Source organism: Eublepharis macularius, chromosome 8 (genome assembly GCF_028583425.1).
Source record: "Eublepharis macularius isolate TG4126 chromosome 8, MPM_Emac_v1.0, whole genome shotgun sequence".
Lineage (NCBI taxonomy): Eukaryota > Metazoa > Chordata > Lepidosauria > Squamata > Eublepharidae > Eublepharis > Eublepharis macularius.
Genome location: NC_072797.1, coordinates 46,292,832 through 46,315,644, shown reverse-complemented (window position 1 = coordinate 46,315,644; position 22,813 = coordinate 46,292,832). Strand labels below are relative to the sequence as shown.

At 43.3% G+C, this 22,813-nt stretch overlaps 1 protein-coding gene across 1 annotated transcript in view; it reads left to right on the top strand.

The window, feature by feature from the left end:
• EDIL3 (EGF like repeats and discoidin domains 3) overlaps positions 1-22,813 on the top strand; it is a 480,770-nt gene that overhangs the window by 313,841 nt on the left and 144,116 nt on the right. The window contains exon 6 of the mRNA XM_054987524.1: positions 15,288-15,469. Within this exon, the coding sequence (XP_054843499.1) occupies positions 15,288-15,469 (182 nt within the window). The remainder of the gene's footprint in view (positions 1-15,287; positions 15,470-22,813) is intronic.

Genomic DNA, 22,813 nt, shown 5'->3' with positions numbered 1-22,813 from the left:
TGCACATGTTCCAATTTGTCCACATCCTTTTTGAAGTGAGGCCTCTAGAACTGCCCACAGTACTCCAGGTGGGGTCTGACCAACCATATTTACATATAAGACATGTAAATAAGAGAATGTGATTCCCTCCAATGGCAGTTGGAAGTGCTAACCTGGTGTTTTTGTACATGGATTTTTTTTGTCCAGATCTGGCTTTGTACTGCTTTGATTGAGCCTCTGATTTCCACATGCATTTTTTTGCTTTTAGTTTTCACCTCAGGTATTTTTAGTTTCCCTCCATTTTTTCCCAGTTCTTTTGAGACTCAGATATTTTTCTGGAAGCAACTTTGAGTCAATTTTTTGTGTGCCTAATGTTTCTTTCAGTTTTGTTCTTTACACCACTCCCACACACTTCCAACTCATTTTATGATAATTGGACTTTCATCGTAATTGAACCAATCCCCCCTTCCTTCCCCCCCTGCTGGTTTTGTTTTCAATCTTTTTAGTTGTCTTTTTCATAGTGTTATATCAACTAATATTCTAACAATAGCTGCAGCAGATTCTCTGAATTCCCATCTTTCATTTTTTTAAAAAAAGTAAGTCTCTAGCCTGTTCCATTGTAGAGATATGCCTTTTTCCTTATAGCTCCACAAGGGAAGGGGCTTGATATTTACTTTTTTTTAAAGAAAGCTGGGAATTCAGAGTATCTGCTGCATATATTCTTATAATGGTGGGTTGAAATAACACTATGAAAATGATTTTTTTTAAAAAAATGCAAAAGCCCAGAGGGCCAAGGGGAAGGGGGATGGGCACTTCTGGTGCCAGAAAAAGCAGCACAGTTTGAAAAACAAATAGCCACAGCTGCTCTGGGCTCTAGGAATCCCATTTCTCTTGTCTGGGCAGGGATTCCCTGCTCCCAGCCTCCACCACCCACCACTGCTCACCTGACCGGTGAGGGGGAAAGCGCAGGAATGGGTTTAAACCCTCCTCCCCGGAGCATGCTCCAAGCACACTCTGGATTGCTTTTGTGTCGCTCTGAGAATGACAGTGTGGAAGCATGAGGTCCCACCATGGGCTGATTGGGTAAAAATCAGCCTCCAACATTAAATTGGGGGCCGGCGTGACAGGAATGACATCATTCCCAATGTGATGTGGAAGCAATCCGGAGCATGTGCACGCTGTACGCACATGAGAGATACCTTCTCCTGGCATACACCCCTCACCGCAGCAACCCTCATCCCGTCCCACAGTTTTATCCCCAAGGAACCTGGCAACCTGGTCAGTTTGCCTCACTGGTGCCAGCCTGCGCCACTGGCTGTGATACAGCCAGGGCAGGGCTCTCCTCTTTGAATTGTGAGGGGAGGACTTAGGTAAGGGTGGCAGAGCTGCTCCCCTTTTAGACTTCCTTGTGCGAAGATTTTCTCCCATGTTTTCATGTTCAAGCCTTTTAAAATTTTTTAGCCGTTATACTGATTTAGCTATATAAGTGTACACAAAATATAAAAGGTGTGTGCTGTGATGACACCACCAATGAAGATAGCACTCTCACTTGGAAATCCTGATTATTTAAAACATGTGCAGAGCAAAATAAACTTACTCCACAACTGTAAAAAATGCAAAGGGAGGACTGATATGCAGAAGAACCATACTCAAACCAATTCCAAAGCTTGAGAATTGACTTTTAAAAAAATCAGGAATAATTTGAGTGTTCAGGAAAGCCCTGTGTGAAAGCAACCATCCATTCCACTATCTCAAAATGCTACCCCCTCTATTCCACATCATTCTGCTCCAAGTGTAGACAGTTGTTCAAATAAAGTCTGCCCAAGTAGATCTGGTGATTTTCATATTTTAATAACAATAATGCTGGATTAGAAGGCTTTTCTTTTGTTCTAAGGGAGATAAACACAGTTAGGCATATTTAGCTGATCTTGTTAGGCAGGATTTAAACTAATGATGCAATTCCCAAAGCACAAACTTCTCTGCAGCAGAATTCTTCACTGTACTCACACAAATGAAGTTATGCTGCTATCTTTACTCAGATTAAATATAGGGAAATTAGTTTATCTCTTCCATCATTTCTGTAGCAGTCCTTTAAGTATTCTTAATTCAAATATGTTTGTGCTAATTGTCCATTTTCTTTGTTACTTTCTAATGTGTACTTAGTCCTTTCTGCATGCTTAGTATTTTCTGCTGCATCTTTCCTGCTACTTTGGTCACCTATCTAGTATAAAAATCTAATAAAATTGCACACTTTTAACAATATACTATATTGTCTATAAATCTATAAGGCACTTGGCCTTATTTATTCACTAGTGGGAATGTTAGGGCATATTCTACAAAATCGGCACGCATGTGACATGTGCCCAGGCTACTCTAGTTATAGAAAGCCCTAGAAAAGGATATGTTTACATTTACTGGTAAAATAGGAGTGAGATAACATCTAACAGACAATCTGAGAAACCTAGCACATATATATATGTGCTATATATGTGTGTGTGTGCTATATATATACATGTGCTCAATATATGTGTGTGTGCTATATATGTGTGTGTGTGTGTGATATATGTATATAATTGCCAAAATTCTTGCAAAAAACAACCAACATGACACAGTAGTAAAAGGTAGGCCTCTTTCAAATACATTACATAGACTTCACTTAAGAAGGAGTTTCCCGGTATTGGGTAGGAGGGATGGGGTAATCCATTGGCAGCCAGGCATGTATCTATTTTTGCTGAATGCAAGATGCAATGCAAACTACATGGATCAAAATATTTGCCATACTCCCTTGAGCTGGGGTTAGAGTGTGAGGCAATGGTGGACCCCTCTGGCATTGCCTTATCCAGCTTTGGAGGTGAGGGATGGCCTCGGAATTGGAAGAGGAGAGGGGTTCCTGTAGCACACTGCTCCCTCTCTCACACCGGTATTTTGCTCTCTCTCTGGCTTTGAGGGAATGGCCTAGCCTTCCTTTCTGGCCATTCCTTTCTCAACTTCTAAAAGGTTTTCCCAGGGGAGGGCCCAGCCCAGGCTCATGCTAAGCTCTGCCCATCACCCCCTCTCACTTCAGGCTCTGCCAACTGCCCCCTTCCAGGGGTTGCTCTTAGGGATGAGATGTTGCCGGAGCCCAATGAGTTGACTCATTTCTCCCTCCCTGGCCTCTGCTCCACCCTCTGATTGGCCCTCACAGTCCTTGACGTGGTGCTGTGGCTCACAAACTGCTGCCACCCAGTGTTCCATCTCCAGTCTGTTTCCTCCAGGGCCTTCCCATTGTCGGCCCTGGAGAGTCTGGCCTCTGCAAGTTGTCCACCTTCTACCATCCAATGTCTCTGGCTGGCACAGCAGCAATGATGCTGCTGTTGGCTCTGCCCTCTTCTCTGCCAGTGCCCCAGTGATCTGAGTGGGGTCACATGTCAACTGATGGCCTCCTCGCCATTGTAGTTGGGAGGTGATGTTCCTGGCTCTCCTGGGGGATGGTATAAACTAGTGGTATAAACCATGGTCTATGAGAGAATCATCATGACTGGGTAGACAGAGCTCTGCTTAACTTCCTGCCTGAGAGTTGCCTACCCTCCTCTGTATCCCTCCTTCTTCCTGGGAAAGGAAACCTCCAAAACCCAAGAGGAAAAAGATGCTGCAATTAGCTGCACCTTCAGGAGTGCATGCCTTTTCCTGCCAGGTTGTTTGTGCTGGACTTTGTTAGTTCTGGGACAGTGGTTGCTCTTTTTTGGTATTGGTTTCTTTGCCCTTGGGGAAGCATTGTTCCTCTTTCCTCCCCCCCCCAATAGGAAACAGTTGAGAGTAGCTGAGAATCTTGTTCAGAGGCCTATAGAATTGAACCCCTTGACCCAATCATTTTGAAACTTCGGGGTCTTCAGAGGACAGCAAGCCCTCTGCTGCAATTTTGATTTAGTTTGCTCCAACAACAGTCCCTCGAGAACCACCAGAAAGATTCCTCCATATGGAATAATGGACCCAGTTATTTCCAAACATTTCCAGAATTAACCAGGAGTTCTCATACTGGTCTATCCAAGAATCCCAGATTTGATTGAGATTCCTGAATATATCTATTTTCAGACTGGCTATACCGAATTGCATAACCCATCCGAGCACCATTGGATTAAGCTCATAATGTTCCACAGCTCAGATAGTCACTTCTGCACCAATGAACAATTCAATGTGCCATTGTTTACTGCCAAATCTATTCCAATTCTTCTATTTACCTCAGATATATCTTTGTATCAGGTGTTGTGCTTCTTATTTTATAATCAGATTCATGCAGGCTCTTCTAGTCCATGTCCATGCGGTACCTTGCTTGTATCCAAGGTACACAATTACTGGCAGTTTAAAAAGCTAAAAAAATATTATTAAAAATCTGAAGAAGTATTGGAGTTTTTAATATGTGTTTAAATAATATGTATTTAAATTAGAGTTGTTTTTGCATGCAGCTGGGTGCTGTTTGTAATGGATATAGTTCATTTTTAGGATTTTACATTAGCATTACATTCTTGATTGTTTCCAGAGGATGTGTGATATATTATGTTTTGAACCATCTTAGTAAATGTGTCTTGTAGCTGGTAACAATGTTGTTATATGTCAATGGAAGCATTTTTGCTACTCTTAAAGGAAAAGCAGAAATAAAACCTGAATATATATATATGTGGCAGAACACAATTACCCACTTGGAAAGAAAAGGAGACTTCTTTTCCATTAGGTGGCATGATATTATCTATATAGCATGCCTCTGAAGAATGTTAAGTGCCTATTTTTGATGTGGGCTTGCCACAGTAAAGCAGGTGACATTTCAGCTGCAGATATAACTGGAGAGAAAACAGCAGGACAAGAGAAGCAACACATCTCTGCATTAGCAGACCAAGATACTTACTCTAAAGCAGGCCTAAACCGTCTCGTCATTCTTAATTGTTTACTGAATGCCAAAACTAGATATGGTGCTACAGAAAAACTATCATGCCTGAATAATGTGATCCCTGCTGATCTGTTAGAAAAAAACAACCGGGGAGAATAACATATTGTGTATGTACTTTGCCAAAGATCATTATTATATTGGCAGGTCCAAATAAATGATGCTTTTTGAACAATAATATGTAAATCGTAAGAAGTTCTCATTTGTCTTTTATCAACTATCACTTCAAATCCTCATATTGTGTACATTTTCAGAGGCAATTATTCAGTCTGGGCAACTTAGTGGCAACTTTCTTATCTATGATATACTAAGGAAGACCTATTTCTTTAGGACCTCGGTCGCTATTGGACTCTGGATGGAGTCCATCCAGCTTTTTCTCTGGTGAAAAAGAGAGGAGAGGTTCCCTTTGACCACTCAAAATAATTATGTTGGGGATTAGAGGAACTACATGGACAAAAGCCCCTGTGGGACAGAAACTGTAATAAGGAAAAGAATTGGGGAAAGCAGCAAAAGATCTATCTGATCTAACCCTTTATGACTGATTACTGCTTTTTTAAAAAAAAAAATCTGTAATCCATACGCTATTGTTTATTGAGTGTCCTAGATGTTGATTGTCTTGAATTACACTGTGTAATCCACCTTGAGTTTCAGTGAGGAAGGTGCACTGTAAAAATGTGAATTATAATAATAAATAATAACATGTATGTAAGGCTTCCAAAATTTGCTTGAAAGTAATTTCTACTGAAATCAATGGGGCTTTCTTTCAATTACATCTGCTTCAGAGGAGGGTTCGTTTGTAAGAGAAATGTTGTGGTCAAGAGACTTATCTCTGGACCAGTAGGGCTGGTAGGACCAAAAGAGCCAATACTACTAATCTGCAAAGATTGTTCTTTTAGATGCTGAATTTGTACTCTGCTGTGTGATCAATACATTGTTTAAGCAGTGCTAAATTGTTACACAAGTTGTGCCTTCAGAACAACAATAGCAGCCAGGAAAACAACTCAAATCCATGCAACCTAAACTACTTCTTTTTTCCTCAGGAGAATGTAGTCCTGGCAGAAGGATTTTTCTTATGCAGAAAGCAAAAGCAGAAGCAGCAGCCAAGGAGCAAAGGCAACCCCTGTACATCCAGCCCATTAACCAGCACACATGTTTGTTGGACAGTGAAAAGGCATCTATTGCTCTTCTGAGACCCATTTCAGTTAATGGATTTCATAAGACTCCATTGAAAGAGCCTGCTAATCTTTCTTTAGCTCTCCCTTCCAGGATTCCTCCAGTGTTTCTTCGAAGGCAAAGATGACCTCCATCTATGAAGAGCCTTCTCTTTCTCTGCCCCTTTAAGGAAAAGCAAGGGCTATGTACCTTTGTACCAGAGAGAGGCTTACTTACAGAACTGCACAGAGTCTGCCACCCCCTAGCCTTCTTCCACAGAGAGGGAAACTACACAAGACACCCAACACGTGTTCTTCATGTGTCAGTTTCCTGCCAGTTTCCACGAGAAGCGTGCCAGCAGCAGCCAGAGGAAGCCAAGCAGATTATGCCCAGCCCTTGATCCTAGGGAGGCAACAAAGCGTGCACAGCATTTGCTAAGTCCCCAAGCAGGAACTGGTGGCTGGAGCTGCCGCAAGTGCTCCTGGCTGGGGCAGGAGGAGGAGAGAATGCTGGGCACCACAGCTGTATGGTAAGGCAAGCATGCAGAGGGCTGGCTGCTGGCTTCCTGGGCTGACCTCCTCAATGGTCCTTGACTTCAATGTTCCTGGGCTGACCTCCTCAATATGGTCCTTGACATCAGTGGCACCAGCAGAGTAGAAGTAGGGATCCTCTCCCTCTTCTCCCTGGTGAGAATCACATCGAGAAGAAACTTGCAGGAACACGTGTCGAGCATCTCATGTAGTTTCTCTCTGAGTCTGCTGCCCCAAACAAAGCAGACAAGGAGGGGCAGTGAACAGCTGAATCTGGCTCAATTTGTTCAAATGGGCCAGTTTCCCTTACTATGAGACAAGCTTTCTGAGCATGGCAGAATGTCCTGTAACTCAACAAGCTGAACTCAATCCACTGGCCATGTATTGTTACACAAATGGCCTATATATGTACACATCTGACATATGTACCCTGACATCTGGAGCATCCTCCTTGAGTGTCAGGTATAAATATATGTGTGCCTGGGTAAATTTTATGAAAGGGATCACTGCCGAATGTATACTGGTATCTCTGATCTGAGTAACCTTCCATGTGAGAGTAGGGACAGTCCCAGAAATAAACAGGTGGAAAATAGGAATCTTTATTGTGAATGATAGCAGGAACAGCAAGAGAGGATAAGTTCAGGTGTTCAAACTATAATAAAAATGTAATAAAAATCCGACTCCTACACTACAATCACTTTAATTCTACACAGTACACAATGGCATAAAAAAAGGAGAAATGTAAACATACAAGCCTGTCCGGAAGAGGGAAGAAGTCCTTGAGGGTGAGGAAGAACACACAGCAATGCAGTGACTGAGTGTAGAGTGAAAAGGAGAGGAAAGCAGCGGCCAAAACTGGCTCCACGTCTCTGAAGGTCCTGTGTAGAGTTACAAGTACAGTAGCAGGAAGGTATGAAGAAAAACTGCTGTGAAGTACCATGGTTTCTAGGGTTACTTTTATAGACCAAAAGTTCTGGGAGCGCAAGGATTTGGGTGTTCTTGGACTGGGATTGGGTAAAAGGAAAAAGGTTGCATTTTATTGGTGGGCTTGTATTTTACTGGCTAGGTGGGAAAATTGAGTATCTGGAATTAGGGGTGTGCAAGGCCTGCCTGTTTTGTTAAACCTGATTCGGATTTAACTGAATCAGGAAACCGTTTCGGTATTCAGGGAATACCGAAACAGCAAGCCGATTCGGTATTCGCTTTTCGGCTTGATTCGGCCATTGTTTTCAATGAGAAAACCTTCTCCCGGCTTTCCGGGAGTCTGGGGGGCCCATTTTCAGTCCAAATCACACCAAACTTGGTGGATACCTTCTGCTAACTCTCCTCTAACTACCCCCCAAGTTTCAGAAAGATTGGACTTTGGGGGGCCATGTTATGCCCCCCCCCAAACAAGGTGCCCCATCCTCCTACAATCTCCATGGTTCTCTATGGGGAAAAACAAGTCATCTTTCTAGGTGTCTTGGGGTGGCATTTTGCAAGCGAAATGCACCCAAATTTCAGGAGACCTGCTCCCACCTGTCCTCCCACCCTACACCAAGTTTCAGGCGGATTCCACTTTGGGGGGGCACTTTATGGCCTCCCACAGGAGGTGCCCCTATCCACCTCCACTCCACTATTCCCTATGGGGGGGAATAAGAGAGGCTTGTGTGGCTAGGGGTGGCATTTTGCATGCAAAATGCCCCCAAACTTCAGGGGCCCATCTCCCACCTGTCCTCCCACCCTCTACCAAGGCCCAAGCTGATCCCACTTTGGGGGGCCATTTTATGCCCCCCCAAAGGTGGTTTTCCTGCCACACCGCTTTGGTGTGGCAGATCTCAAGCAGATCTCACTTTGGGGGGCCATTTTATGGCCTCCCAAAGATGCTGCTCTTAGCCCCCCTTTCTCCATTATTTCCTATCGGGGAAATAAGACAGGCTTGTGTGGCTAGGGGTGGCATTTTTCATGCAAAATGCCCCCAAACTTCAGGGGCCCATCTCCCACCTGTCCTCCCACCCTCTACCAAGGCCCAAGCTGATCCCACTTTGGGGGGGGCATTTTATGGCCTCCCAAAGATGCTGCTCTTAGCCTCCCTTTTCTCCATTATCTCCTATGAGGGAAATAAGACAGGCTTGTCTGGCTAGGGGTGGCATTTTGCATGCAAAATGCCCCCAACCTTCAGGGGCCCATCTCCTACCTGTCCTACCACCCTCTACCAAGGCCCAAGCTGATCCCACTTTGGGGGGCCATTTTATGCCCCCCCAAAGGTGGTTCTCCTGCCACACCACTTTGTCTTTCTACTGTGAGGAAGACTTCCACACCACAGAAACACATGGGATTGGGGCTGCCAATGGCCACAGCCTACCTGCACCCAAACTGCCAAATACCACACACCCCTTCCCCAAAACCTAACCTCCCCTGTCCTGTGGCTAGCCACTTCCTATTGATTCCTGTTATGGGAAAATCTCCCACAGCAGGAACCCATGGAATGTGGCATCTGTGGCAACAGGTACAGTCCCCCTCTTTAATCCACCCTCCCACAGCCCCACAGTGACCCAAAGACACCCTCCCCAACATTCCCACACCAGCCACTACCCCAGGAGCATCACCATTTTTGACAGCAATTGTGTTTGGGTGATTCTCTTATGTGGAGTGAGTTGTGTTATTTTTTGTAGTAGACTGCTTTCTTACCTTTTGGTGTGCCCTCCTACTGTGTAACCTAAAGCAGTTAAAGAAATAGTTTTTTGAAAGCAATTTTGTTTTGGGTGATTCTTTAATGTGAAGTGAGTTGTTGTTTTTGTAAGATACTGCTGGCATGCCCTTTGGTGTGCCCCCCTGCTGTGTAACCTACAGCTGTTAAAGAAATAAAGTGTTTTTGACAGGAATTGTGTTTTTGTGATTCTCTGATGTTAAGTGAGTTGTGTTATTTTTCTGTGTGGGGGACTGCTGGTGTAATGTGTCACAATGCTTTGCCTACTTGTACTTTGAAAGTGAGAAAATATTTTTTAAAAAACTTTATTCAGTGTGTGTGTTTTATTCTTTGTTGTGCAGTTGGTTCCCATCATAGGGAACAATGGGGCTGGCTGGCCAGCCATCTCTGTAGGTGGTGGGGGAATCTGGGAGAGGGTGTCTGTGGTTCAGGTGCTCTTTCACAGGGACAAGCTCGCACTCAGGAGTGTGCCCACCATTGTGGCACCCCTGGGCTGTGCATAATTGCCCTGGGAAAGAGAGTTTAAAAGTTCCCATCACAGGGAACAATGGGGGACGGCTGGCCAGCCTGCTCCTGGGGTAGTGGCCAGTGTGGGAATGTTAGGGAGGGTGTCTTTGGGTCACTGTGGGGCTGTGGGAGGGTGGATTTAAAAGGGGGACTGTACCTGTGGCCACAGATGCCACATTCCGTGGGTTCCTGCTGTGGGAGATTTTCCCATAACAGGGATCAATAGAAAGTGGCTAGCCACAGGACAGGGGAGGTTAGGTTTGGGGGAGGAGGGGGTGGTATTTGGCAGTTTGGGTGCAGGTGGACTGTGGCTGTGGCCATTGGCAGCCCCAATCCCATGTGTTTCTGCGGTGTGGAAGTCTTCCTCACAGTAGAAAGACAAAGCGGTGAGGCAGGAAAACCACCTTGGGGGGCATAAAATGGCCCCCCAAAGTGAGATCTGCTTGAGCCTTGGTGGAGGGAGGGAGGACAGGTAGGAGGAGGTCCTCTGAAGTTTGGGGGCATTTTGCTTGCAAAATGCCACCCCTAGCCACACAAGCCTCTCTTATTCCCCCCATAGGGAATAGTGGAGTGGAGGTGGATAGGGGCACCTCCTGTGGGAGGCCATAAAATGGCCCCCCAAAGTGGAATCCACCTGAAACTTGGTGTAGGGTGGGAGGACAGGTGGGAGCAGGTCTCCTGAAATTTGGGTGCATTTCGCTTGCAAAATGCCACCCCAAGACACCTAGAAAGATGACTTGTTTTTCCCCATAGAGAACCATGGAGATTGTAGGAGGATGGGGCACCTTGTTTGGGGGGGCATAACATGGCCCCCCAAAGTCCAATCTTTCTGAAACTTGGGGGGTAGTTAGAGGAGAGTTAGCAGAAGGTCCTTACCACGTTTGGTGTGATTTGGACAGAAAATGGGGCCCCCAGACTCCTGGAAATCCGGGCGAAGGTTTTCTCATTGAAAACAATGGCCGAATCGTTTCGGTAATCTCTGTTTCAGTATTACCGAAATTTTTCGGTATTCAGAAAAAGTTGCGGTAATACTGAAAAAACCCGAAACGGCCCTGATTTGGTATTTTTAACCTAATCAGAATACCGAATTGCACACCCCTATCTGGAATGAGTCAGAGGCTCTTGTGATGACAAAAGACTGTGAGGGCATAATGGTTATATCTGGGGATGCCAACGAGTTTACAATATAAGGGTGATTGCCTTATCCTTTCACACATTAAGGCTACTAAGAGGTCTAATTGTTAAGACAAGGCTTTGGTTTTTAATGGGGGGTAGTGGTTGATGTGTTTACGTTTAGGCAGATCTTTCAGTGCAATCTGCTGCTTCCCCTTTTGTTATGCAGGGAGCACCTTGGAATGTTGACTGTATACTTCCCTCTCATCATTAAATTGCTACATATTTTACTTCAAACATCAGGAAATCAAATTAAGAAATAAAAATGCAGCATTTTCTGGGGATTCCCATGTTAGAGTCTCAGCTGCATTTTATCAGTATGGTGGCCTTTCAGGTACTGAAAACCTTCACTGTTTTCTTCCAGTGCTGAGATGTTTTAACTCTATGGGTTGCCATGTCTGCTGCCTGACTCACAAGTTATGATACAAAGGCAAAAGTTTATACTTCTTGGCCATTGTCAGTATTGCCTAATATAACTCAGCGCATAAGTTCAAATGTGGGTGAGTCCCTAACATCTTCTATTGAGAGCAGATATGTAGCCATGATACTGATATAGATTTTAGTAAATAGCATCTGCAGAAGAAAGTAGGCTTTTTCATAAAGTTAAGTGATCTAGGGATTCATGTGAAATTACCAGTGAATATGTGCAGAGTTAAAGCTAGCCCAGTAATCCATGGCTGCCAACTGTTTTAAATAGCTGTCAGTAAAATGGATAGCCCTCTCAAATTGTTCCTGTAGACATAATCATATAATTTTATAGTACCAAAGTAATGAAGCAGCTTGAATAGTGTTCTTCTTCTGCCTGGAGGAGGGAGGATCTACAGCTTTTTGTTCAAAGCACATTTATTCTGGTCCTCTGCAAAGGACAGGCTTTTATCAGGGGATAAAAAAAGCCCAATAATGGCTCATAGTTTATCTTGGTTAGGGATTGAAGCTGAAATAAACAACCCCCTGCAATGATCATTCCAAGCCATCTCCAGAATGCTTCATATCATTAGTGCTATCTTCCCCCCCCCCTGTTTCCTCCCTAAAGCAAAGTACCTAAACAAAACAACTGCAAGAGAATGGGATTGGCTGTGAGCTAAATTGCACAATGGGAAGTGTATGCATGAATCAGTATTAATTACCACCATATTGGAGGTCATCCTGCATCCTACTGTCAGAGTTCGTGTTCAGTACCACTATTGTGTCATACTAAGCATAGCCAGAGTAATCTCATTCCACAAAATGAGGTACAGGAAAGAAAAGAGGACTGCAGATGTCTAAAGCAGATTTGCTTCTCACATGCTTCCCATTTGAAATCTGTTTGTGGAAACTGCAGATTACTTGTTATGGAGCTCTGCTAACAGGAAAGGTGGAAGGAGTACATTCAAACAACAAAAACAACCCTTTCTCCTCCTGACAGCATGTTTCATTAGGAAGACAGGGCATCCATTTGGTGCCTTTGGGCAATATTTAAGCCATTGACTGTAATTGCCCTATCATCATTTATTATTTATACTCTGCCCTCCCACACACTAAGCACTAAGAATTGGTACAAATGGTGCCATTTAGGAAGGGAAATGGGGACATTGCCCTCCTCTGCATCTCAGGCCACATTTTATTGTGGACTGTCTGGACTGGAACACTTAAATTTCTGGCCAGCTTGTTTGCTGTTTAAATTATTCACATAAAATATTAAACGGAGCTATATAATTCAAGTGAAAGACAAAAATATATTTCCTTTGAAAAAAGGTGACCATTTGACCTGTGGTAAAAACATTACAAATACATAACCACAACAAAAGTGTTTTTTTAAATGTCACCCTGCTATTTTTCTATATGTCCAATCACTAACTCTTTACAGAGAGAATCTTGCCTACTGCCTACTAAAATCCCTTTAGCCCACCTTCTGAAATCATGTGTGGTCTAAAATGTATTCAGGAAAATGCCTCCTTATCCTCCCTACCTGATACCCCATATTACCTTCTCTAACAATACTGCTGGGGTATATTTCATTATTTTTGTTTGCCCTTACAGTGTTCCATAATCATAGATGTTTTCTGTGGCTGACATCCAGTGAATGGGCCTTGTACATATAAGTAGTGCTTCTTCCATTCCTAGCTACAGAAGATCCATTGTTTGGCCTTGATGGGGAAATTTTTTACACAAAATCCTATCTGTTGGAGGTGGCAGTAGTATCCTCCTGCATGTACCAACTATGACTTTAATATTTTTGCATTTCATTTAATAAAAAATATTGCCTAGCACAACTATGGAGTAGAAATGGGCACAGAACAGAAAGAAAAACGAACCGCTTGGTTCTAGGTTCGCTCATTTTGCCGGAACATGAACCATGAACTTCCGAACTGCACCCTATTCCTGAACTGGTTCGAGTTTGGGGTTCTGCCACTGCTTGGCGGCACCCCCTATGCCCACCTGCACGGCCCTACGGGCGACCGCACACCTGGTAGGTGGGTCATGTAGGTAGCCATCCCCTCCTTGCAAGCGGGTGTTGGGAGGCAGCCGGCCACCTCCCAACTTGGGGCGGGGAGTCTGGCTGCTGTGCGGTGTCATCCCCTGTGCCTGCCCTCACAGCCATACAGGTGCATGCATGCAAAGGCAAGCTTAAGAAGCATGCAAGTGGGGAGCCTGCAGACAGGAAAGCTATCCATGCAGTTGTGAGTCAGCAGGCAGCCTCCAAAACCAACTCTACCCAGACACTGTCCCCAGCTGGAAAGGGGCTCAAAATAAAATGAAACAGTGTGTGTGCTGACGATGTGCATGCGCACAGAAGAAGTGAGCTGCACTCAAGAAGCGTGCAAGTGGGGAGCCTGCAGACAGGAAAGCTACCCATGCAGTTGTGTGTCAGCAGGCAGCCCCCCAAATCAACTCCACCCAGACACTGCCCCCAGCTGGAAAGGGGCTCAAAATAAAATGAAACAGTGTGCTGATGGTGTGCACAGCAGAGACATTTGAGCAACCCTGTGCAGATGTGAATCTGCACACCAGAGGCACGAGCCCAGTGGCACTGGCTGGAGAGGCACTCCAAATAAAAGTGAAGGGCACTGGAGGAGTGTGCAGAAAAAAGGGCAGACTTCACTGCACCACACAAGTCCACACAGAGAGCAAACAGCCCCGTGCGGATGTGAGTTAGCTCACCAGAGGTGCAAGCCCCCCAAAACACCACCCAGTCAGTGGTGCAGGTTGTAGAGGCACTCCAAATAAAAGTAAAGGGCACTGGAGGAGTGTGGAGAAAAGAGGAAAACTGCACTACAGTATACAAGTGCACACACAGAGGGAGCCAGCCTACAGAAAAGTAAAGCTCCTTGGAGGGGGAGCACACAAAACAGAAGACAGACCCTCCAAAAAGCAGAGGAAGAAAGAAAAGCAAATAAAAGAAGGGCTCCTTGGGGGAAAGGGGGGCACAAACCCCCAGAAACCAAACCAGAAGATTGGAGCTCAAAAAAGCAGAGGGGGAGAAACAGATAAAAAGCAAATAAAACTCACTTAGAAAAGCAAGAACCCAGTCCCACTCAAAGGCCTAGGACTAGGCTGGGGAGTGGGGGTGTGAAAAGCTAGCATTGGGATGGGGTGGGGGAAGAAAGGGGGAAAGCACCCTTTTCTAAGAACCTCCCCCAGTCCCCAGTAAGAAAAGGAAGAAAGAGAAAAGAGGATTTTTAGTGCCTTCCCAAGAAGCAAGAAGTGGCCACAGATCCTCTCCTAGCAAAACAGCCAGCCAGGCAGCCAGCAAGCTCTCTACAACCCACTCAGGAGAAAAATGAAACCAGGCCACATGGCTTTCTGTATTTATAGAAAAAGCCAAGATTTTGTATTTATAGAAAAAGCCAACACAGGAGCACTCTGGTTGGGAGTTGCCTTAGAGATCCTAACCCTCCCCCCCCTTTCCCTGGCTGGATTGGCCAGACATGGGAGCTCTCTACTTGCCAAGGACAGCTGCCAATCAAATGTGGAGTCCTCAGATTGGGGGCAACCTGAAGACTGCCACCGTTGCCTGGGTGATGGAATGAATGTGTGTTGCTGCTAAAACCAGGAAAATGGAATGGTAGGAAAGTTCGTTTGTTCCTTAAAAATGTGGCTGCTCGGAACGTGTTTCTTTAAAAACGAACCAGCCGTTCCAAACGGAATTAGGTTCCGTGGTTCATTTTCTGCCCATCTCTACTATGGAGTATTGCTTTCTCTAACCTAAACATCTAACCTCTAACCTAAACATCATGGCTTGTTCAGGATGTTCTGAAAATACCATGACTAGTTTAATGAATTCTGGTGTTCTCACAGATTGCTGATAACTCAGTTCTAGATACTCTGATTTGGGTTTTTTTGTTTTTTTTCTTCACAGAATGTTCTGGGCCATTAGGAATTGAAGGAGGAATCATTTCAAACCAACAAATTACTGCATCATCCACTCATCGGGCTCTTTTTGGGCTCCAGAAATGGTATCCTTACTATGCACGACTTAACAAGAAAGGTCTAGTAAATGCTTGGACTGCTGCAGAAAATGACAGATGGCCATGGATTCAGGTAACAGATGGAGCTGTTGAGGTGGGAATGGGGACACTTCCAGACTTCACTGCCAAAGTAATTCAAGAAACTAAAGAACTTAAATGGTAAACTATTGTCAGGATTTTTATTTGCAACTGTAAATGAACTTTAGACTTAGGAGGAGATATTTTATTATAATTGTGTTGTATCATTCACCTTATCAAGAAGCATGACCAGGCCTCCTCCTGGGGAGGTCTGGTCCTGAGGAGTGGGACTGTAATCTGGAGAACTGGGATTGATTCCCCACTCCTCCACTTGAAGCCAGCTGGGTAACCTTGGGTCAGTCACAGACTCTTCCAGAGCTCTCTCATCCCCACCCACCTCACAGGGTGATTGTTGGAGGATAATAGTATACTTTATAAACCGCTCTGAGTGGGTGTTAAGTTGTCCTGAAGGGTGGTATATAAATCGAATGTTTAAAACAAACATCACAATAAGTGAATTCTTTATTTAATAATATTTTTATTTGCTTTATAGAAAGCTTATAGAAATAGAAAACTATGAGGTATAAGTAAACCTGCCTACATGTTTTCAGTAAACTCCAATAATCTCACACTTTCATTTGTAAATACACAATTATCTCATACATTTATACATTCATTTGACTATTGAATGTCCCAGCCAATGATGATATTGATTTTCACTTTGTAATCTGCCTTGTGTCTCAATGAAAAAAACTGTCTCTAAATAACTTTAATTTTTTATTCATATATTTGCAATCCCACTGTCTCTTCAGTTCTTGGTTTCCATTATTAACATTACATTATTAACTAGTGGTATTCTGTCTGACCTGGACTGAGATTTCAGTTATTGGCCCTCACCCAACATCTCTACTGCCTCAGGCACTCCTTCACAACTTATTCAGATACTGCTGAGCATACCGGAGACATTTCACTAAATCTCTGAATGGTTTCATGTAGATTTTAAACAGCATGGGAATCCCATAGCTCATGTACCACAGTGCAAAGCAGCTGTCTCCCAGCAACTCCTCCTGGTCCTGATCAGCCAGATAGGGAAGGGCTGCCATAGCATAACAGTCAGCTAAATAACAAGGATGCCTTGTCTGATAGCCCTGAAAAAGCATGCAAAGTCCAGGAAGATCAACAGAGTTGCATTCTCCTTGCCTTTTTCCTGGCAAAGGCAATCAATCTAGACAAAAAAAGATATTCAATTCCAAACCTAGGTCAGAAGCCATTCTGAAATTCAAAATGGCCCCAGCTAATTTGTCTTCTTCAAGAATGTCTGGATTTGCTAGGCTACCATGTACTGAAGAACCTTCCCCAAGAAACAGTTATTTGCTACCAAAGGATAATTGTTCAGATTCTTGGCACTATGAAAGGTTTCTCCTGAAGGGATTTCTTAACAACTGCCTTCAAATCAGCACAATTTTATTAATGGAGTCTTCTCCACCTCCTAGTCTGAACTAAGCTTTTTAGTTTAGAAAACAGGTCTGCTAATGGTGATTGTGGGAAAACATTTTTTAAAAAATGAGAATGATGCAAAGGGTGAAGAAAGTTCATAATACTTGAATGTGGGTGCTTTCTATGTGTGCACAGATGTATATTATTTATTTAATTTAGTCAAGGAGACAATTTTACCACCTTTATTTTCATTGGAAAATTTCCTATTTTCCTTTACCTATTTTTACTGCATTTTAATGCCATTTCTATGCAGATAACACAGAAACAGGGATCAATTTTAATTACAATGTTTGCATTGGTATTAAGGCTGCTAACTCTGGCTTGAGAAATTTCTGGGTGTTTCAGGGGCTTGCCTGGGGAGGTGTCAGGAATGCATACATTAATGCCATTAATGTATGCAGTACTCAGCTGTGCTGAGTAACTGCTGAGCTATTAATGTGCACTGTGCTGGACAGAGGAGGGTTGGTTATCAGTTATAAGTACTTTCATTTTTAGCAGTGGATGGCCTTGGAGGCCAGATGTGTAACGAAACGTAGCTATTCTCACAGACAAAAATGACTTAACACTGTGCTGTGTCTAAAGTGCTCTTATCAATTCTCCCAAAGCTCTGGGATGTTTGTGCCAGAATGCAACGGACCCCAGGGTGGGAAAATCTTCCTATATCTAGTTAGTCTCTGTTTGAATGATCACTTCTGCCAATGACCATATTAGGGTAAAGACCTTGTACTGATAGATCCTTAATAAAGTTACCTTATCCAAGACACCTGCGTGTTTGCTTGTAAGGGGCTTTGGGGCTGAACTGCCAAGGACTGACAGGAGGGAAGGGTTTGGGGAACATGATGCCATGGAGTCCCCTCTCCAAATCTGCCGTTTCCTCCAGGGGAACCGATCTCTGTAATGTGGAAATCATTTGTAATTCTATGAGAACCTCCAGGCCCCACCTGGAGGTTGGTAACCCAACTTCATGCTCATTAATGTGGCTCGTGAAAAAGGTTGACCAAGTTAAAGAGCTGAATTCACTTATGGAGGATAAATTTATCAAGTCTAAACATAATAACCATGAGACCTCCTGTAAGACCAATAATTATTATCCATTATTTTATATGCTATTGTTTGTTACTAATCAAATTAAAGTTTCAATGGCTTTGTGAAAGCTGCCTTATATTGAGCCAGACCACTGATTTATTAAGGTCAGTATTGTTTCTTCTGACTGGCTGTAGCTTTCCAGGGTCTCCAGCAGTGGTCTTTCATATCACCTAGAACATGGCTCTTATAACTGGAGATGCCAGGGACTGAACCTGGGACCTTCTGCATGCCAAGAAGGTGATTTATGCACCTCCCTGAAGTGATTTGTAATGTGTAGTCCTCTCTCTCCTCTCTCAAAGTCTCTTGACATGAGACATCTGACATGTGAAGATCACGTGTCGGGAGATGCCATGGTACTGGAAAAGGTAGTTTAAAAAGACAGAGCCAGCGGCAGGGCAAAGGCTTTGCTATACACTGGAGCTGTGTGTAGGGGCTGTGAAATGCAGGAAGGGAAACTTCAGCCTATTATAACTTTTCTGGGTCCAACCTCAACTCTGGAAGGCAGCTCCAGCCCATTTCCATTCCTTGATGCCCTCTGGTTGCAATCCCACACAGTTTTAGCCTGAAGAGGTGAAATTGACAGAACCTTCAAGAAGGCAAAGATGAAATTATCAAACTTTCTGAGGAGTGATATACGCCAGCTCTGTCTTTTTAAACTTTCTACACTTAATGAACACATGCCGAGGCATCTCATGTAGAGAGACTCTCAGAGTCAAAAGAGACATGACAAGATCTCTTTCAGTCTGTAAAGGTAAATTACATATTAGGGACATCCAGGAGTGGGAGAAGGGATATATATATTTGACTTCAACTCAGTTTCACTCATCACAACTGAAATCTCTTTGCTTTGATTAGCTTTTTAGTAAGAAAAGGGTGGATTTATGAAGATAGTAACAGTGTGGGAAACCTGGTTTCTGTTGACAAAACCATATGGGTATGGAAATCTCTTCTCCCCTTCTTGTACAGCCCAAATCCACATCAGGGCCACATTCACATGAAATTTACCAGCGATCTGTGATCTTCAGCATGTCTGGCTTGGCCCACAGGTGAATGACACTCACCAATAAAACTGTAATTTAGTTTCTTGCATTCTGCCTGTGAACGAAAAAATGAAATAATCTCTCAAAATTTACACTCCCAGAATGTAATTAGTAATGGAACTGCAATGCTTGTAATTGGTTTGCGATTTAAAGGGTCAGTGGCTATGGCATTAAAAGCAAATTAAAGAGAGACTCAGTCGTATCTAACATTAAATCATTTCATATAGATTTACAGAATTAAATAATATTCGTGTTAACCACTTGCGGCTTCATTAGAGAATACTGCTTTAAGTGAGATGAGAGAAATAGTCTCTTTATATCTTTCTTTAATAACTCCCTGTTAGATATGATCAAATTTGTCACTTAGCTTTTTGTAGCAAACAAGCTTGCTCTTTTGCACTGCCAGCTATGAATCAACACCATTATTGCTCCTATTTCCATTTTACCTGGCTAATGTAACTTCAATGTGAATTTAGGAATATAAAATTTCCCCAGAGACAAGAATAATATAACAAAGGAACAAAATGTTAATAAATGTTGTTGCATTTTAATTTGGGTATGCAATATTTGGTTTTGTAGTAGTGTGTGTATGAGTCAGCATTCTATCAAATCAATATCTTATATACTAATAGCCATAGACAGATTTGTGGATACTTAAATCCAGAGATTGGAGCCATGAATGGACAACACAGATCTTCCTACAGACCTGAAAAATGCCCGAGGTTTGTAGAAAAATCTGAAATGTAAAAAGAAAGGGGGGGGTTAAAAAGATGGGGAGGAGGGGGCTGTTTTGTTATTTGAGGGAGGACTTATTGGGGCCAGGCCCAGAAGCAACCACCAGGAAACGTGATACTATGTAACTTGCATGACACCCAGGCCTGGTTGCTTGCTATTCTTTAACAACAGCACCCCTCCCCCTCGGTGTAGTGTAGTCATTACAGTTTCAGAGTAGGATTCGGGACACTCAGGTTTGAATCACCACTCTGCTGAGGATGCTCACTGATAATTTTGATCCAGTCACACACTCTTGGCCTAACCTACCTCTTAGCATTGTTATGAGGATAAAATGGAGTAAGGAGAATGATCTAAGCTGCTGTGGGTCTCCATTATGAAGAAAGGCAGTATATAAAGGAAATAAATTAAGAAATATAGATGAAGATGGGTTAAACATAAAATATAAGTCCTTTAATGGGTTTGAAGGAGAGAAGGACGAGGGGTAAGGTAAGCAGACAGCAGAAGAAAAAGAGGAAATAGTGTGGGGAAGGGGATACAGATAAAAGTAAAGTATGTCCCCCTCCTTGCAAGTCCTTGCAGGTTCCCCACCATGTAACAAGGCCTGTCTCAGCTGGCACCACACAACTGAGCCACAAGAGAAAAGCTGTGGGCGGGGGGAGGGAAAGGTAAAGACAGGGGGCACGCACAGGTGGGTGGGAAGGAGAGAAGGAAGCAGGAAAAGGGGGAGAGACTATGGGGGGCAGGGAAAGGAAAGAGGACATGATGAGGGAGGGGAAATTAGATGCCCACCACAAGTCCTTGTGGGTCCTTTATGGTGGTCTAACAGTCATTTGTGGTGTCTAATAGTCACTGTCCACTGATGTTTAATTATTCCAAGTGACCTGTTCCATTGGTGTGTCTCAGATCTGTGTCAAAGCATAGCTATGCTAGAGTTCAAAGCAATATGGAACATGGGCAGCCAGAAATCCATGATATCTGGATGTAGAATCCCCAGTTGTATTTGTTATTATTGATATTATTGTTATTTAGATGTTCATACTGCTTCTCCCTCTAACGAGGTCCAAAGCAGTTCTGCAGGGAACCTTGACAGAACTGGAAATTTTGGGCATGCATGTTTTATTTGTGTCCTTTCCAAGGCCTTTGTAACAGCCATAGAACATTTTCTAAAAAGGTCTTGGTTGCATTACATACTCCATAGTATTGTACTTGTGCACAATGGGATTACAAGTTCATGTCTTCCTTCCCCATCTATTTGCCATATCCCCAGCACTATAGGCACTCATGCTTGGGTGTAACTCTGAATAGGGAGTGCACACATAAAGGCCAATGAGTTGGATCCAGTACAAAATTTTCATTTGTTCTAGAACTCGTCCAAGGAGAAATTCAAGAAAAGACCACAATAACCGCTTGCACTAACTCAATAGTCTCCCCAGTTGTGTTTCTTCTTGTGTAAGATATTGTGCAGCTGGTTCCTAGGGTTGCCAGATAGGATCTGGAATAATATCGGTCCCTGGGAGAGGGCAGACAAGCTCCTGTCCAGCATGATGAGACGTGATGTCATTGCAATGAGCTGCTGGCTACTCTTGCTAGTGCTGCACAGCCACAGGAGGCCACCTGGGTTCCCAGGCTGCTGGCCACTTCCCTGGACTGACTGGCACTGCACAGCTGCAGGAGGCTGGGTGGCTGAGCTGAGTGATGGAAGAGATGGGAGGGGCTAGGAGTCTGATATTTGGGGATCATTTTTCCTGACAGTCCCCCCCCCACACACAACTGGACTGTCTGAGTGAAAATCAGATACCTGGCAACCTACTGATTCCAGGGTTTCAAGAAGTGATCCTAACAATGTCTTCTTTCTCAAAATGGTTCTCCTATGTACAATATGGAAGAAGGAGGAGATAATTGCACAAGAACCTGTGAGTCCATGTCATTGTATATATGAGCAGTGTTGTATAAGATTATTCACAAGTAGAACTACTCTAAGTAGATCTTTCCATTTGCACATTGCTGGAATCATCCCAAACAGCACTCTCATTGTACTGTTAATAGTACATTGATTTTATTTTTCTGGCATAGAGGCTTTGAACACATGTATCTAAGCTTTGAATACATGTCTCTAAGTCCTGTGCCTATGTGCGGACATGCAGGCTATCAGAGGAAGAACAGGCAAATTTAGGGTTATGATAGAAGAGAGCTATCAAATCTGAACCAAAATTGTATTTAATTCCTCTCTCCATTATAATTGTTTGATTTCAACACAATCAATGTTAACAACTTCTGTTAAGACTAGACAATCAAGCACATCCATTGTTATTAGCAGTAATTATAACCACTGCAATGCATATCTTGGCACTGGTCACGGAACTACACACATAACATAGTAACAAATATAGATAACCAAATATCACAGAATAGTCTATATCAGTTATTCAGTCCTGTAACATAGTATATTCGCAGCTTTGTGGGCCAATTTCAGCTTGTTCTTGTTGAAAGAATTTTGACTGGAATCACACACGTATTTTAAAGTGCATTAATTATCACTCTGAATTTGCCATTCACAACTAAGCATTTCTTATTTTGAATGTCGTCACATGGGGTAAAACAGACCTCCAAGTACTTATCCTGGATGCTGGCTCATACTAGAATTCATTAAATCCTTCTGGAAACCTTCCTGCAAGGTACTTAACATTTTTTCAGTAAAATGTGGAATTCCCATTGTATTTTCTGCTGCAACTAGGCTAAAGTGGGAAAGGAGCAGGGAGCTTCCTGACTTCCTCCTTTTCTATCTCAGCTTTCCAATGGCATGATTTGAGCCCTGGCTTTTCTTCCCTCTCCTATAGGAGACCAAGGTTACTTACAAATCCTTCCTTACCTCCATGCTGGGCTAAAAGTGTACGGGGACAGAGGGAGTGCTAAGTAAACAGGGACAGGATTTGGAAGTAAATTAATTATTTATATTACATTTCCTCTTTGTGTTGAAACAATATACTTCACCAGTTGTTTGTTCAGTCAGTCATCCTTCTTCCTAGTTGTTGGTTTTAAAT